Source organism: Dipodomys merriami, unplaced genomic scaffold, assembly GCF_024711535.1.
Source record: "Dipodomys merriami isolate MVZ:Mamm:240054 unplaced genomic scaffold, mDipMer1.0.p SCAF_13, whole genome shotgun sequence".
Lineage (NCBI taxonomy): Eukaryota > Metazoa > Chordata > Mammalia > Rodentia > Heteromyidae > Dipodomys > Dipodomys merriami.
This window is the reverse complement of record NW_027202604.1, coordinates 20818277-20835073: the sequence shown is the minus strand read 5'-3', so window position 1 is coordinate 20835073 and position 16797 is coordinate 20818277. Positions and strand designations below refer to the sequence as shown.

Genomic DNA, 16797 nt, shown 5'->3' with positions numbered 1-16797 from the left:
AGTCGTAGAAAATATATTTTAATCTTTCACAGCAGTGTTGTTTCTAAGATTTAGCATTTGGGGTAGCAGATGGAGTGGCAAAGAAGTTGCCTATAGGGGCAGCCCACTGCCTCGACTACTCTCCCGCCCTCCGAAGTAACTTATCATTTGAAATAGGAAAGATGCCGTCTTTCCTTGGATGCATCGCAGAGCTGCTGGTTGTCAATCGAAGATTTCCCAGATCTCTAATATGTGGTTAGAGCGTGGCCAGGGCCTCTCAGGCTATACTTTTGTGGCCCTCTTTGGGCTCTGCTTAGTTTTTCTTTTTGCCCCTTCTTTCCCATGATGGAACAATATTCAAAAACTGACTCAGAAGGGACCCTTGAAGTAAAATTAAGTTTATGTTTAAAACGGCCCCAAATTTCCAATTTGCAAAGTACCAGCTACACGGATTTATTTCTTACTTCAGAACAGCACTGAAACCAGAAAATATATATGCACATGTATATGTATATGTATGTGTGTGTGTGTGTGTGTGTGTGTGTGTGTGTGTGTGTGTGTGTGTGTGTGTGTGTGTGTGTGTGATTTGATTTCAAGCTCTGCCCAAGGGCGACCCCGAGTGGCAAATCATGTGGCCTTTCTGAGCTCCTGTTTTCCCAAGCACATGACAGAAGTGGCAATTTGTATCCTATCATGGCACTGAATCTACTCCTAATCAGATTCCATCTGGATTCTCTTTTATAGCAGAGTTTGGGCTAGTCTCATAGCAAGCAAATAAATACGAAGAAAACAAATAATTACCAGCAGGGAAAAAAAAAAACCCTCTTAAACCACACCACAAAAAGCTCCCCTCAGTTTCACAGAATCAAATCTGCTTTACTTAGTTGAATTATACAATTTTTTCTAAGGTTATGTTATTGCTTTCCTTTTAAAATTGCAGAAAGTAGAAAGATTTATGAGGTCCCGGCACGTATGTAGACCAACTCATATTCTTTTGTGTAACAGAATGAGAAGGCTTAGGATATAGCAGAGCTAGATTTGAGTCCTGACTCCGTTGTGCATAATCTGTGTGAGTTTCTTGGCCCCCGTTTGCATTTCTTTTCTCCAAAAGGAAGAGAAGCCCATCCTGTTTATCTCACAAGGTTGCTAGATGGCTCAACTGAAAATTCTTCATCAAGCAGGAAGTACTATAGCAATTCAAGTCCCTTGGGAGCTGATTCTTCTCTTATCAGTAACCAAGACTTTGCTATAGCCTCAGGCCAATTCTTTAAGATACCTGGCTCAGTAGTGGAGCCCTGGTTGAATCTTTCTGGAATCCTTCTCTCTGCTGATACAGCTTTACCACCTAACTACAAAATTCCAGGCCAGCCCTGAACTCAATTCCCCAACACTGTACCCCAAATAGCAGAATTTCCTTCACTAATCTGCTGTACTAATTCAAACAGATATCACACACCATGCAATAAGCACAGGTTGTTTTCCAGTGTTTTCTCAAGCTACTTTCAACCCTAGCAGCTTTCCAGAATAACCACCTGTATTTAAAAGAAAGTCTCTCCTTTCTTCCCTATACAGGGCTGGTTCAGTCCTGGCCAGGTGTTCGTATTAGATGAGTATTGTGCCCGGAATGGAGTCCGAGGGTGTCACCGACATCTCTGCTACCTCAGAGACTTGCTGGAACGGGCAGAAAATGGCGCCATGATCGACCCCACCCTCCTTCACTACAGCTTTGCCTTCTGTGCATCCCATGTCCATGGGAATAGGTAAGCATGAATCTGCAGGTATCTCTCATGGTTTGTGACTGGTCCTGCTCTATAGATTATCTTTCACTTGTGAGCCATCTCTGGCCCCCTCCAGTAGCATGTGCACACGCGTGTGTGCGCGTATGTGTACACACACACACAAAGAATTTTAGATACTATAGAGAAATGGCGAAGAGGATGTATCTTTTTTAAGTTGAACCAATCTGGGTTAAAATTATGATTCCTCTATGTTGCTACTAATGGTCCTTATTGGTGATTATGCCTTCTGTGCCACACTTCTCTTCTGTACAGTGGGAATGACAGTATCCTCACATAGTTGCTGAAAGCATGCAAGTGGATATTAAGAGCTCATCAAGATGCCCTGAGTAGCCATGCATGGTGTTGCTACTTAGGAGGCAGAAGTAGGAGGCTCATGGCCTGACTTCAGGCAAAATAAAAAATAAAAAATGAGACTTTATCTAAAAAATAAAGAAACAAGGGATGGGATATGGCAGGCCATGAGTTCAAACCCCAGAACCACTAAAAGAGAAGAAAAAGCTTAGAGGGGCTGGGAAGGTGGCTCAGTGGTAGAGTGCTAGCCTTGCATGCATGAAGCCCTGAGTTTGGTTCCTCGGCTCCACATAAGCAGAAAAAGCCAGAAGTGGCGCTGTGGCTTAAGTGGTAGAGCACTAGCCTTGAGCTGAAGAGCTGAGGGACAGCGCCCAGGCCCAGAGTTCAGGCCCCATGACCGACCAAAAAAAAAAGAAAGAAAGAAAAGGAAAAGCTTAGAACACATCGAGGTCTTAATAATTCTTTGTTTTTGTTAGTACTTAATGATTGCTTGCTTGGTGTCAGACGTGGTACACATTCAGTATAAATGGTGAGTAAAAACTAGTCACCAAACCAGCGTGGAGTTAAATTGAGATTGGTGCTTTGAGAAGAAGCAATGCATTGCATGGTAGAATTTAATAAGGTACGTGACTCAGATGGAATGGCAGGATGGCAGGGGAGACCTCCCTGAGGAAGCGATGCAGGAGCTGAGAACCAAAGTGTGCGTAGGAGCTGAGGATTCCAGGCAAAAGGAACAGCATGTATAACTGCCCTGCAGAGTGCGGAAGCCAAGTACATTTTGAGAGCCGAAGCAAGCTAGGTGAAGCTGGAAGGCAAAGATGCCTACAACACTCACAGAGTGCAACCACAGAGGTGGGAACAACTGAAGTGATCACAGCCCAACAACCCCCTCATTTGGTAGATTTTCTAGACAAGACCAGAACATCAAGTCTCCTGATTCTGTACTACAGTACTCTCTATCGACCTTGCTCAGCTCCTGAAGAAAATGATCCATGTTCTGAATAATGCAAAGCAGCAAATAATTTAAGAACATTGCCATTTGGCTCTGGGACATGGAATAAATTTCCACACTGCCACAGTCAGTTTGCCATCCCAGTGTATGTAGCCTGACATTAGTATAAAGATAAGTCTACATTATCCCAAAGCACCGCAACTAACAGCCAGGGAAGGCACAGCCAGAGCAAAGCTAGGTGGCTTTGGAAAGCTAGCCTCCGATGAATAAGTTGTTGCTTTGGGAAAATCCACGTGAAGAGAATCCTGAGCTGGGGACCTTCCTTTTGAATCAGCTGCGTCAGTGCTCCACATATTTGCAAGGCATTTAGCTCTGAAATATCTGTGGGATGCATTCTGTGTTTTTCCTCTCTCTGGCGCCGGTAGATTTTTATGAAATGCAACTTCAACATTTAGAGCTAGATAACAATAGCATTGTAGGTTTGAATATTTCATAGGCAACAAGGTTATCTTTATCTTCTATTGTTATAAGATTTCATAGCCTCACACAGGACCTTTTATTTGCACAAAAGATATTCATGGAAACTCTGATACCTGGGGGGTATCTGTGCATACTTCTCTTTTTTTATATAAATATGTACACTTTGATGACTATCTGTTACAGCCTGTTGGACTGAATTCTTTAAAAAGAGAGAGAGAGAGAGAGGAGAGAGAGTGGTTGCATTATATTCTCTGGGTTGTCACACTGTATTCTACATATGTTACTGAATAAGAAAGTGTTATAAAATAATGAAGTGTTTTTGTAAACTCCCTGGTAAACATCATCATGAATTATGATACACATTGTCTGGATTTCATATTGTAAGACTGCCACTTGATTCACAGTTAGGTTTATACATCTTGTCATGGAAACAGTTTTGGATTTCTTATTTTCTTTTCAGTTCTGATTTTCCTTATGCAAGTTTACATCTTTTTTTTTGCTTATTATTTTAGTTTGAATGCATTTGCTTTTGCTTTTTTGATATATCCTTCCTTTTCTTTCTTTTGTTTGTGCATGGATGTATGCTCTTGATTCTCCTGGGGTTGGCCACACTCTGCATGTCTCATGTCACCACCCCCCTCTCCAAAGTCAACAAATGCATGCGTACCTTAGTGGGCTACTGCCATATACCAACTCTGAAGGGAGAAAACCTCCCTCCTCACCGGAACCAGAGGCTAAAAGAGATACCAAAAGAGAATCCAAAAAAAGAAAAGAGTCCAAAATCCAGTCAAGTCAAGAACCCAAAAGGTAAGAGGGTACCTGCCTATTGACTTGTGTGTTTTGCAATGCCTTTGACCTTTTCCCATCCCTTTATTCATGTCATCACATCTGCATTTGCAAACAGCAAGCTTTTATGTACTCAAGTCTCTGTTCCTTTAAGGGTTTTCAAAGGTGATTTTTTTTTTAACTAAACAGCCTAGCAATGGGCAAAAAAATATGGTGCTTTGGGTCTAACATTAAGTCAGGTGTTCAGAAACTTTTTTTTTAAGCATGTTCATATTGAAAAGACTAATTGAGCAATATGTAAACAGAATTATGAGTCAGATTGCTTTTTTTTTAGTGGCAATTTGTTAGGGGTTTGGTACCTTACCGAATCTTTCATAATAAGCAGCCTGTGCTCTATAATTCTAAAGTCTGTTAAGAGAATAAATGCCGGGGGTTGGCGTCAAGTAGGGCTACACATCGATAATAGTCTGTCATTTCCAGCCACCACCTCCCCTCAGTTAAACAGTCATACCATAAAAAGAAATCATCTCAGATAATTATTTTTAGTAGTGATACAAAATTAAAGCCTACTACTAGATGAATGGCTGTTATTAGAGACGCGATTAAATGTGGATGCCATCTTCAAGGTACTTTCAAACTAACATTTTTTTATCTTATCCTTTTAGGAGTGCTCTCTTTGTTAAATGATACATTGGCAGATTGGTAGCTTTTATTTTCCCCTTTTCGATCACATTTACTCTTTATTTCCGGTGTGGTCCCTGTGTCCTTCTTCCTCATTCTCTACCTTTGCGACCCCAAATCAACATGGACACTTTAAAGTTTTGGTGCTAAAGGTTTAGGAACCAATAATTCCGATTCTAGCATTGCCAGGGTACCCAGAATATATCAGCACGTATGCTTACTGCTCCGTTATGAATTTATTCACTGAATATTCCTAAACCCTGAGATGTATCAGTTCATGTGTAGAGAGAGCAGATGAAAATGCACACTTTGGCTTTCCAGGAAAACATGGCAGGCTGTCAGTCAGAATATTTGGGTCCAGGAGTAAGGGTAACAAGAACCCTAATTCCATGTGACTGTACCCCTCTCCCTCATCACATATAGAAGTAGAGTTTCTGGTTCCATTTTTACTCGAGAAATCAGATCACAAGAAATCAGTTCCTTGCAAATGGTAACAAAGTGGGTAGAGAAGGTTGAAGATACCTGAAGGTCAGCTTAACTGAATGACAACTTAAGTGAAATTAAATGAAAAAGCTGCCATGGATGGTGTCCAATGTGCTGCTTTACTTTCTGCTGCAAAGCAGAGAGAAATGGCCACTATTGAAAGCAGTCTGGGCTCAAGCCTGACCTATTTCCTTTGCCATGAAAAGGGTATCCCAGGGGTTATTGACCAGTGCTTTGACAGGGTCTGTGTTTGCATTGCATTTTTTTTTAGTGAAGAAGAAATGACAATATTAAATAGAAAGTGCTGTTAAGCATTCTCTAATTTGCTATAAGCTTTTCAGACTAACCATTTTTGCATGTTTTACATGTAATAAAAATGAATATCTGGAAATTTAAGTAGCAAAAACAGATTAAGTCCAAAGCTCTTCCTTATTAAACTACATCAGTACTAAACTTAGATTGTAAAGACCTGAGTGTAAGAAACTGCTCTTTTTAAACCTGGGAGTATTTTATCTCATTTCTGAGCTTTTATTTTCTCATCTCTTCACTGAAGATTGAATCATAGTATCTATAATTTCTCTTTAACCTCTAAATGTTTCTTCTGTGACTTACATTAAAAAATACAGTGGCCATCATCATGTTTCATAAATATGGTTCAATGAAAATAAGAATAATTACCACCATGTAATAAGTATTTGTGAAATGCTAAGCACTATATGAAGTGCAGTTGACATATTTTATCTTCATTATATCCCTGTGAGATAAGTAACATTCTTTCCTTCCTCTAATGGCTTAAGACTCAAGTAAATTCAGGCATTTGCCTGAAGCCCTACAACAAATAGCAACATAAACATGACTCAAACATAAATAGACTAACTTCAAAACTTAGATTTGTTAACCATTCAACCTTACTACCCACCCAGGATTGGCACTTATATATGATACAAGATGTCATTTGGTGTTTATTTCAGTGTTTCCAGATGCAAAGCTACAACATTCATCAGAATTAGTTAATTTGTTGTCCATTTGAAGGCAAAAGATATCCAAAATCAACATAGTCCACCCAGGAATTTTAGCCTTGTCGAAACAACCAGAGGAGGAGAAAGAAAGAGAGAGGGAGAAGGAAGAAGAGAAGGAAAGTGAGATGGAGGAAGAGGAAGGAGCAAAAAGGACAGAAGAGAAGACTGAACAGAATAGGAAAGAAAATCTGTGACTCCTGAACAAGTTGCTCTTCAACTGAATTTAACCGAATGACTAAGCCAATTCCCATTGACTAAGCCAATTCCCATTGTCAGCTTACAACTAGCTTCATATTAAATTTGGTTTTTTTGGCGGGGGGCGGGGGCGTCCATATGGGGCCTAAACTCTGGGCCTGGGCACTGTCCCTCAGCTCTTCAGCTCAAGGCTAGTGCTCTACCACTTGAGCCACAGTGCCACTTCCGGCTTTTTTTTTTTTTGCTTATGTGGTGCTGAGGAATCGAACCCAGGGCCTCATGCATGCAAGGCAAGCGCTCTACCACTGAGCCACCTTCCCAGCCCCTCATATTAAATTTTTTAAAATGCTTCTTAAAAATTGATTATTAATTTAGCAGACCCAAAGGTAAAGACAAAGCCATGCCCTGCTACAGCTAGAAATTATTGATTGCTGTTCAGATGCCAATGATTATTTCTCCTACTTCCTCTGAAAATCTGTGCCACATCTCCATGAAAAAGTATGAGCATAAATCAAACCCAGTATGATCTATAAGATACTGGTGGGCTCATGGCCACTGATGGCTCATGATCCTAGCTGTTTGGGAAGCTAAGATCAGAGGATTACAGTTCAGAGCCAGAAAAGTCTGAGAGTCCATTGCCAGTTCATCAGTACAACACTACACTGGAGGTATAGCCCATGTGGTAGAGCAAACAAGCCTTAAACTGATTGACAGCTTAAACTCAAGTTACTGACTTTAAGCCATGATACCTATGCCAAAACAAACAACAACAAATTAATCCATTTAATAAAAAATGGACACACTGGCCCATCAGGAAGATACCCAGTGTTTATCATTTAAGTACTGGTCATTACAGATCTATTCATACATTGGCATCTTTTAAAATAATGTTTCTCCACTTGGGGCTGATCTCACCCACACACAGAGGACTGTGAGCAATGTCTGCAGATACTGATTTTCCACAAGTACGCTATTGTCATTTAGTAGGTAGAGGCCATAGGGTTACTACCAGACCCCCAATGCCGAGGAAAGCCCCGTGCAAGGTTAAGAAACTATTTAAATCAACCTCCCAGGTGATGGACTAATTTTTTTCCTATTTCCTTGTTGTTGTTTTTTTCCTTTAAACAGACTTAGGCTGTGCCTAAAGGTTACTACTAATATTCTATATTCCGTTCAGGCAGTGGTTCTCACTCTCCAAGGTTCAGGCAAATCCCATGGGGTGTTTGTTAAAATGCAGAGAACTGGATCCCCTCCACAAATAATTTGTTTGTTACTAGATGGAATCAGCAATCTACATTTTAAATACCAATACCCCGTATCTCTAAGATACTTGATCTTCAGATCACAGTGATTTAAGGTGGTGGTAGCCAAACCTGACTGCACATTTAAGAGTGATGTTGATAACTGGACCCCACCTGCTGACATTCTGATTTAATCTGGGATTGATTGATCTCGCCTAAGCATCATCAACTTAAAATCTCAAGTGAGTTTAATATATAGCAAAGCTTTAAATTACATTAATTGAGGGAACATTAGTTTGGGCCAACTCTTGAAACCAGGTTTTTTTTTTTTTTTCTCAAAAGACAGAGAGAAGGAAGAGGGGGGAAAAATGTGAGCATGTTCAGCTGGTTGCATTTGGCGATCATAAAACCCACAGATGTAAATTGCTATATCTTCTCATTTCTAAATCAGCTCCTAAGGTTGCAGTACTTAATTTTCACCATAATATTTTTAGTATTCTTTCTAGATGACATTTAGATTAGCATCACTTTGGTCACTGTCCCACAGGGACAAGGCAAGCACACAGCTCCGATGATTGCAAGTTGCGTCAATGTTCCTTGGATCCCTTTATTATTGCGATTGGAAAATTTTCTCATTTACATTATTATTTAACATTTTTTGAATGCCAGTGCTGCTCTTCACATATGGCCTGTGTAGAAAGTACATTGTATCAGCAATTAACAAATCCATAATGCCAACCGCCCCAATCCAAAGTAAGCTGCGTAGATGAATGAGTCTGCAAGCAGATGTAAGAGGGCATGAATTCTAAAAATTCTCTGAAAAGGCATCCAAAGATTCTTTGGGGAGATGTCTTTAGAGCCTATGTTCGGAGCCTATGTAAATCATGTGGGTTAGGATTTGAGGCGCTACCAATCAAACAGAACTCGCTTTTCTCCTCTGTTGCTCTAGCAGGGCCCAAAAGTCAGTGAGTGCTTCCATCTACCCAGCCACCCAAGACAGAACTTCAGAAGCCATCCTAAACTCCTCCATCAGAGCGTGCTGTCACAATTCAAATCCTTTCCCTATTAAGCAACTCGAGTCCCTCCATTTTGCCCTCTCTTCAATGCCATTGTCAGGGCTCAGGACTCTACAACTCTCCCCTGAACCACAACCACTGGTTTATCCAAATATCTCTCCCCACTTAATCCCTGTCACATAATGATTCTTCTTATTTCTCATTTGTTTCTTTTCTTGTGGATGCTTACCAGCAATGTAGGGGGTGTTGGCACTGTTTCTCTCTCTCTCTCTCTCTCTCTCTCTCTCTCTCTCTCTCTCTCTCTCTCTCTCTCTCTCTCTCTCTCTCTCTCTCTCTCTCTCTCTCTCTCTCTCTCTCTCTCTCTCTCTCTCTCTCCCCCTCCCTATCTGACTCTGTCTCTCTGGTCCCTCCCCCCCCCCCCCCCCCCCCCGCCTTGGTCACATAGTACACACACACACACACACCTTATGTGTGGTGCTTTTTAACTCTTCTTTCCCCAAAGAGGAAAAACAAGACTATGTAGCAGAAATAGCAATTTGTGGAGCTCAGAGCAGAGTAATTTATACAGCAGCAAGTATGGATGGTACGTTCTTGTTCTCATACATTGACACAAGGTATTGTTTTACTTGGGAACATGAATACATCTCAGATTGTTTTTCCAGCTCAGCATAGGTTTTGTCGCTGTACATAGGTGAGTCATGTTCTCTAAATCCTAAAATTAAAAACGTAAAAACAAACAGACAAATAGGACAAACAATCTCTAGTGGAGATCCCAAGCCAATTTCACATCCCAGAGAACTAAGGAAAATTTTTCTTTGGTGCTTTTCTCTTTCGAACCATGCAAGTCTCTTTGGGATGGAAACTTGCCCCCATGATAACAATAAGTTTTTCCAACTCAAACGTGAAATCTCATGAAATGTATTGAATTATGTATTTCTTTAATGGCTGATAGAAAACTATCCAGTAAAAGGTTTTTTTTTAACCTAAAAGTCCAACAATGTGTCTTTATCCTCACCTGTGATCATTGAAATCACTGAGTCAAAACCAGACTTTGAAATGCCCTACCACTTCAGCAGAGAGGTTAAAAACCTAAGAGCCCCCATGACACTGGCTTGACCAATCAAAGGTCTGACACATATTTTACTCCAAGTGAAACCCAAAGCTTTTATTGAGAGTATTTGCCTAGAAATCAACCCATCTCTTCTCTTATTCTTCAGAGGGGGAAAAACTATCTGTGAAGTACAAAGTTAGGAAGTTGGTAAAGCTGGTCCTTTTCTTGGGAAAAATGCACTTTCCCACATTTTTCTATCATTTCTCTAATCATTTGTTGAATTCTTGCTTCATTTAGTACATGGACCAAGCTTGAGCCACTTTGATGCCAATAGCATCCACATTTTTGGTGACCATCAGTAGAAAGAAACTTATTAACCACTCCCTCCCTTATAATAGGGCAAATGAACCTTCTCACATTTTAACATTATGGTTAGATAAAATGTACATAAGTCAAACTCCCCCTCATTAGTACATAGTTGCTCCCTTAAGCTTCTTTTTTTGAAACTTCCTAATATCTAATCCCAAGAAGCTGTAACGCACACTTGTTATGGTGTAGAAACTGCTTGTTGTTGCTTTCCATCTTACTCTTTGTGATACAAACACTTTGATATATTTGTTTTAGCAGCGTGTCTGAGCCCCAGGGCACCAGGGCATAATTAGAAAAGGCCTGGGCTAGAAGGAAAAGAGAAGGAAGGAGTGAGGCTGGCTTTCATAATGAAGCAATGACTCTAGGATGTGAGAGTCCTAATTATAATTTATAATGAACCTAGGATTATACAAACCATCCACATGAGCAAGCAGGGATGTCTCCTTTTGCAGGGATAATGCTTTGGTGCGATCTTGAATTTGTAGTTATTAAGTGCTTGAAACAGACAAAGGAAAAATGTTCCACCCGAGGATTAAATTCAGAGGTATCACTGTAAAAATCGGAAGGATAAAGAATTGTCAGGAGAAGTTAATTTAAAATGAAAAAATCAAAAGGGGAAGAGTGTTTGGTGTGAGTATCTTCTACAGGGAACTTTGCAGGAACATGTGAAATATTCTGTCCTGTCCTGGCCCTTTAAGTTCTCATGTTTCTGGGCTGGAACAACTCAGTAGCAAGTAGGATTCAGTTACCATGCTTGTTTAAGGACATTTTCATGGATCCATAATGCGGTCTGTAGGCATGCATCCATTTGGAGAGAGAGAATATATCATGTTTACAGTGCCTGTACCAGCATATGTGGACATTTGCATTTGGAGATGGAAGTATATTCCCTCTTCAGCTGGAGTTTTACCCCTTGCTGGTAATGCTTAGAGGCTTAAAGCTGGTTGTGTGCAGTGTGGTGGACCAGATACTTTTTCCTCTTCTGTTAAATTCATCTGCTTCTTTTTTACACCTGGGTTCTACACTTAATCACCAAACAGATGTAATATCAAAACATATTAATCACTGCACTCTTGGAATTAATTTTGCCTGTGATCTTCTTGAAAAGACATCTTTACCTTTCTAAAGAAGGATTTGTGGCCCGGATTTCAACATGATATGGAAAGTCATGCTCACAGGATAATTAAATGTCAGGAGTCTGTGTGCTCACCTGCATGTGTAATGACAGACAATTTAGTGATTCCAGAGAGGTCAGGTTCTTGCACAAAATATTATATCTTTAAGTAGATTGTTTGCACTTAATTTCAAATATCAGAATAAGACAGTTTGTATTAAAAAAAAACACTCAGCACTCAGTTGCATTGAATTCATTCTACAATAGACATTAAGCTGTAGCTCAAAATTTGGGAGAAAAGGAGAACAATTTGCATATCTACACATCAAAGGATGAGTAGCTTGGTTATGATCATTTCCATTTGATTATATATGTATATAGGAAGGAAAAAAAAGAAAAATGCAACTCTGGATATATTATTGTTTGTGACATGGCTCAAGATGGGAGATTGTGAGGAGAGTAAAGATGACAGAACTGGTGCTAACCACGGTGACAAGGACTTGAAGAGCAGCCGACATGACATCTTTCCTCTCATGCTGCCGAAAATGTCAACTTTGTGAAGGACAGTGAGAAAATGGTTTGCCGAAAACTTGAAAGGTGGATTCCAGAGATGTGCGCCATGTCACATACGATATAGTCTACTCAGGCCTCAGAGACCCACTTCTGGCCTCAGCCATGGCCTGCAGGTGGGAAAGCTTCCGGTCTTCAGCTTGGCTCCAGAAATGACTGCACTTGACCTGCATATTGTCTCAAGTTTGCAGGATCATGATATACGAGAAGTGAGTTGTTAGCCAGTGTGCAGTTAGGTAGAACTAGAGACCAGGGCCTACTCTCTCTTTCTGTCTCTGTCTCTCTGTCTCTGTCTTTCTCTCTCTCTCTCTCTCTCTCTCTCTCTCTCTCTCTCTCTCTCTCTCTCTCTCTCTCTCTCTCTCTGTGCATGCATACGTGTGTGTGTGTGTGTGTGTGTGTGTGTGTGTGTGTGTGTGTTCCTAAAGCTAGGTTCAAAGGCATCCACACTTCTACTAAAATCAGAGTATAAGGAAGGAGTATGCACTTTGTGAGTTTGCATCATGTAAGTAATAAAACTTATGTAATCAAAGGGAGTTTTTTTGGTATAATACTGAGAAGAATATAAGGAAAAGGAGGGTAAACTGGAGCTAATTAAGAAGTAGTAATATAGCCACAAGCCAGTGGCTCACACCTGTAAGCCTAGCTACTCAGGAGTCTGAGATCTGAATAGAAAAGTTCATGAGGCTCTTCTGTTAACCAGAAAAAAAGCTGGAAGTGGAGGTATAATTCAAGTAATACAGGGCTAATGTTGAGTGAAAAGCTAAGCAAATGCATGAGGTCCTGAGTTCAAACCCTAGTAATGTCACAAAAAGAAAAAGGAGGAAAAAGAGGAAGAAAAAGATGGGTAGGAGGCAAAGGAGAAGAGAGAGGAGGCAGGGGAAGAGGAGAAAGAGGAAGAGAAGGAAGCAGCTGGCTGACAACAATGCTAAAAAAGCAAAGACTTGAGGAATAGCCATGGCATAACCCCTCTTGTCACTGTATTTGATGCCAGTGTTCCTGCAGCTTGTGTATACATTTTTCTAATTTGGGGAGGGGAAGGGAAATAACAACATGCTGAAATAAGAATACAGGATGACCCAGTGTAACGATGAGATGTACAGGACACTATGTTAAAAACAAACTTTACAACTTTGTCGGGGGTCAGGGTGGAATTGAGGGAGTTGAGGAGGTGGGAGGGAGGGAAGGGATGGTAGGGGGAAAACAAAGGAGGGGTAACAATACTGGACAGGAAATGGACTCATTACCTTGCTAATGTAACTGCAACCCCTCTGTACAGTATCTTTACAATAAAAAAATATATACTTAAAAAAGGAAGGAAAGACATACTGAAAAGCTTTAAAAAAATGATTTGAGGAATAGAACAGACATGAAAAAGGAGTCTCCTAGACGGCAGAAAGACATATCCCACCCTAGGTCTTTCTAGCTAAAAGTTTTAAATTCCAGCTTTATCTTTCCTCTCTTTTCATTTTCTGCTACTTCCTACGTGTTAAAAATATTGACAAAGAAATGACACAAGACACAGCCAGTTTCTTGACAATTTTAGTAGCACTCTCTTGTTTGTAGGAGAAAAAAAAGAAAAAGCACATAACGTGGCCTCTATGAGCTTAGACAGTTCTGCTGTGATGGTTTGGCAGCCGGGGTTGCTTGGCTGTACCTTGGAAATGGTGCAGATATCTCTTTGGAAAGGATTGGAAGCTTAATAAGTAGACCGTGTACCCTTGCAGTCTCTGGATCCAAATTCCTTCCAAACTTAGGAAGCTGAGAACCCTAGATCAAAAATACTCTTTCAGCTAGGCCTGGTGGTAGATGCCCATAATCATGGGTATTTGGGAGGCAGAGGTAAGAGGTCAGACCAAGGAAAAGTTATGAAGACTCTTACCTGAATAGCAAAAGGTCTAGAAGTATAAAGAACACTTGCTTAGCTAGCATAAGGTGTTGCTTCAGTCCCTGGCAGATCCTGTGCAAAGGTTTCGTCTGATTTTGTTTTTCCCCCTCTAGAAAGTGGTTCATAATATGTGGCCCTGGAGCCAGCAGTACCAAAGAACTTGTAAGAAATGCAAATTCTCAACCCCTAGCCCAAACTTGAAAGACTCTGAGTGGTGCCCAGCCAGCAGTCTGAGTTATCATGGCCCTCCAAGTGACACTGAGGCATGCTCAGGTTTGAGAACCACTGCCCTAGGAAAAGGTACACATTTCTACTATGAAAAACAGTGGTCCCCAAAATACTAGCCAGAATGCCTCACTCAGCAGCTAAACCTGGCTAGTTAAAACTGACACATTACAGAGGGAAGGAAACTCCCGTGTGACAGTGTTTTGTTTTGTTTTGTTTTAATAGAGAAATCAGTTGAAAATTGGATGTTTGTGCTTTTAAACTAATATGGTAAGAAGTCTTTGACAAATGATAGTTCAGGGGGAGAGGAGGTCTCTCATCCTCAGTGTCTTTCCTGTCACCAACAGCATTTCAAAGCAATTCTGGCAATTGTAAAGAAATTTGCAGTTGATGTCCAAAAATCACAATTTATTTTATTTTTATAGTTAAGTAGTTGTTTAAAGGAATTTTGACTCAGCATGACAGTTTATGAATGCAATGCATCACAATTTGTTTTATCACCTTGTTTTGCTGGTGAACTCTGTACTATACCTTTTACAGCCTGAGTGAGGTTAGTTCGTTTTACTAAAGCTATATACACTAATATAGGTAATCAGGAAGCAAAAATAAGGAAACTGCAGCAGGATTATTTTAGTCATTTGCTTTTTTTCCAATGGTGAGATTAACTGTTTGGAAGAAAATCCACAAAAAGAAGTAAAAGCTGTGCTCCTTTTTATTTTATTTATTTTATTGTATTTATCTGGCTTCCTTCTTTTTTTTTTTTTTTTTTTTTTTTTTGAGGTCCGGTCGTGGGGGCCTGAACTCTGAGCCTGGACACTGTCCCTCAGCTCTTCAGCTCAAGGCTAGCGCTCTACCACTTGAGCCACAGCACCACTTCCAGTTTTTTTCTTTTTGCGTATGTGGTGCTGAGGAATCGAACCCAGGGCCTCAGGCATGCAAGGCAAGCGCTCTACCACTGAGCCACCTTCCCAGCCCCCTTGTTCTTCTTTATTAACAGAAAATAAGTACAGGTTTCTCTCTGATGCCTTTTATGGTAGCACTAGAATCTGAACTCAAAGCCTCACACTTGGTAGGCAAGCAGATACTCTATCACTTGAGCCATTCCACCAGTTGTTTGTATGCAGTAGTTATTTTCAACGTAGGATCTCCATTTTTGCCCAGGCTGACCTCAAACCATAATTCTCTAGTCCTGCCTCCCAAGTTGCCAGTAACCAGACCCATGAATTATACCTTCTGATACCTTTAATAATTACAAATATGAATCATTAGAACAAAAGACAGAAAGCACAATCAAATGTCATTTTGTAATAATACCCTGAATAGTGAGAATTAGCCAAGAAGGTAAGATACATATAAATGTTCAGTTCTTATCATCTCAAACACAAATGAAAAGGCTACCAGCCTTATAATGCTTCTTACATAATAAATGAAAGATCTGATTAACAGAGAAGTTTCTCTTTTAATAAAGGCCACAGATATCTCTGGGCTATCCCTGCTAAATGGTGTTGACAATTTTGATTTGATCTGTAAGCCCTTCCCTAAACTATAAATTACATTTAATAATATTTTTTCTCTGGATTAATCTTGTATTAAGAAACAAAATGATTTTCCCCTAGACAAGCATGTACATATAATATACATGCCAGTTACATGTGTGTTCAGTGAATCAGCAAGCTGAATTTTGAGTAAAGAAAAAACTGGGAGAAAATGAAGGAAGGGATGACATTGTTCAAAAAGAAATGTACTACCAGCACGACTATGTTTATTACAGCCTTATTTACCATAGCTAAGATATGGAACCAACCCAGATGCCCCTCAGTAAATGAATGGATCAAGAAAATGTGGTATATATATACAATGGAATTCTATGCCTCCATCAGAAAGAATGGCATTGCGCCATTTGTTAGGAAATGGAAAGACTTGGAAAAAATTATATTAAGTGAAGTAAGCCAGGCCTAAAGAAACATAGGTCCCATGGTTTCCCTTATTTGCAATTACTAGTATATGTCTGAGTCAAGCAGAAAAGGTCAGGTAAGTTGATGTTAGGGAAATGAACCCTAAGATATGTATTCAAATGTTTTTTTTCTTTCATGCGATTGTTTCTAACACATTTCTAAGATGATTTCTTTGTTGCTTTGTATGTCCCTCCTCCATGGTATCACCCCTGCTTTCACTATATTTGATGTTGTTATAATTTGTAGAGGGGAAGGGAAAAAACAAATTGTTTAAATAGGGATACAGGTGGACCCATTGCAACAATGAGATGTACAAGTAGTATGTTGAAAACGAACTTTGCAACTTTGGTGGCGGGGGAGGGGGGTTTGATGGGGGGGTGGGGGGAGGATGGGATGGGAAGGGGAAACAAAGGAGGAGGCTACAATGCTTGATAAGAAATGTGCTCATTATCTTGCCCATGTAATTGTAACCCCTCTGTACAGTATTTTCACAATAAAAAAAAGAAATGTACTCATTACCTGACTTATGTAACTGTAACCCCTCTATACATCACCTTTACAATAAAATTTTTTAAAAAAAGAGAAAATGTAAATGCCAGAACTATAACTTTCAAACATGGTAAGTGACTAGAGAAAGTCTGACATGGATTGTGGGGCCAAATCCTGGTATTTAACTCCAGGATTATAGATTGAAAAGTAAAATAAA

The 16797-nt window shown here is 40.0% G+C and overlaps 1 protein-coding gene across 7 annotated transcripts in view; it reads left to right on the top strand.

The window, feature by feature from the left end:
* The window catches only part of Cadps (calcium dependent secretion activator), a 446274-nt gene that overhangs the window by 311085 nt on the left and 118392 nt on the right, over positions 1–16797 (top strand). For all 7 annotated transcript variants that reach the window (XM_070018866.1, XM_070018868.1, XM_070018865.1 and 4 more), the window contains exon 13: positions 1552–1739. In XM_070018866.1, the coding sequence (XP_069874967.1) occupies positions 1552–1739 (188 nt within the window). The remainder of the gene's footprint in view (positions 1–1551; positions 1740–16797) is intronic.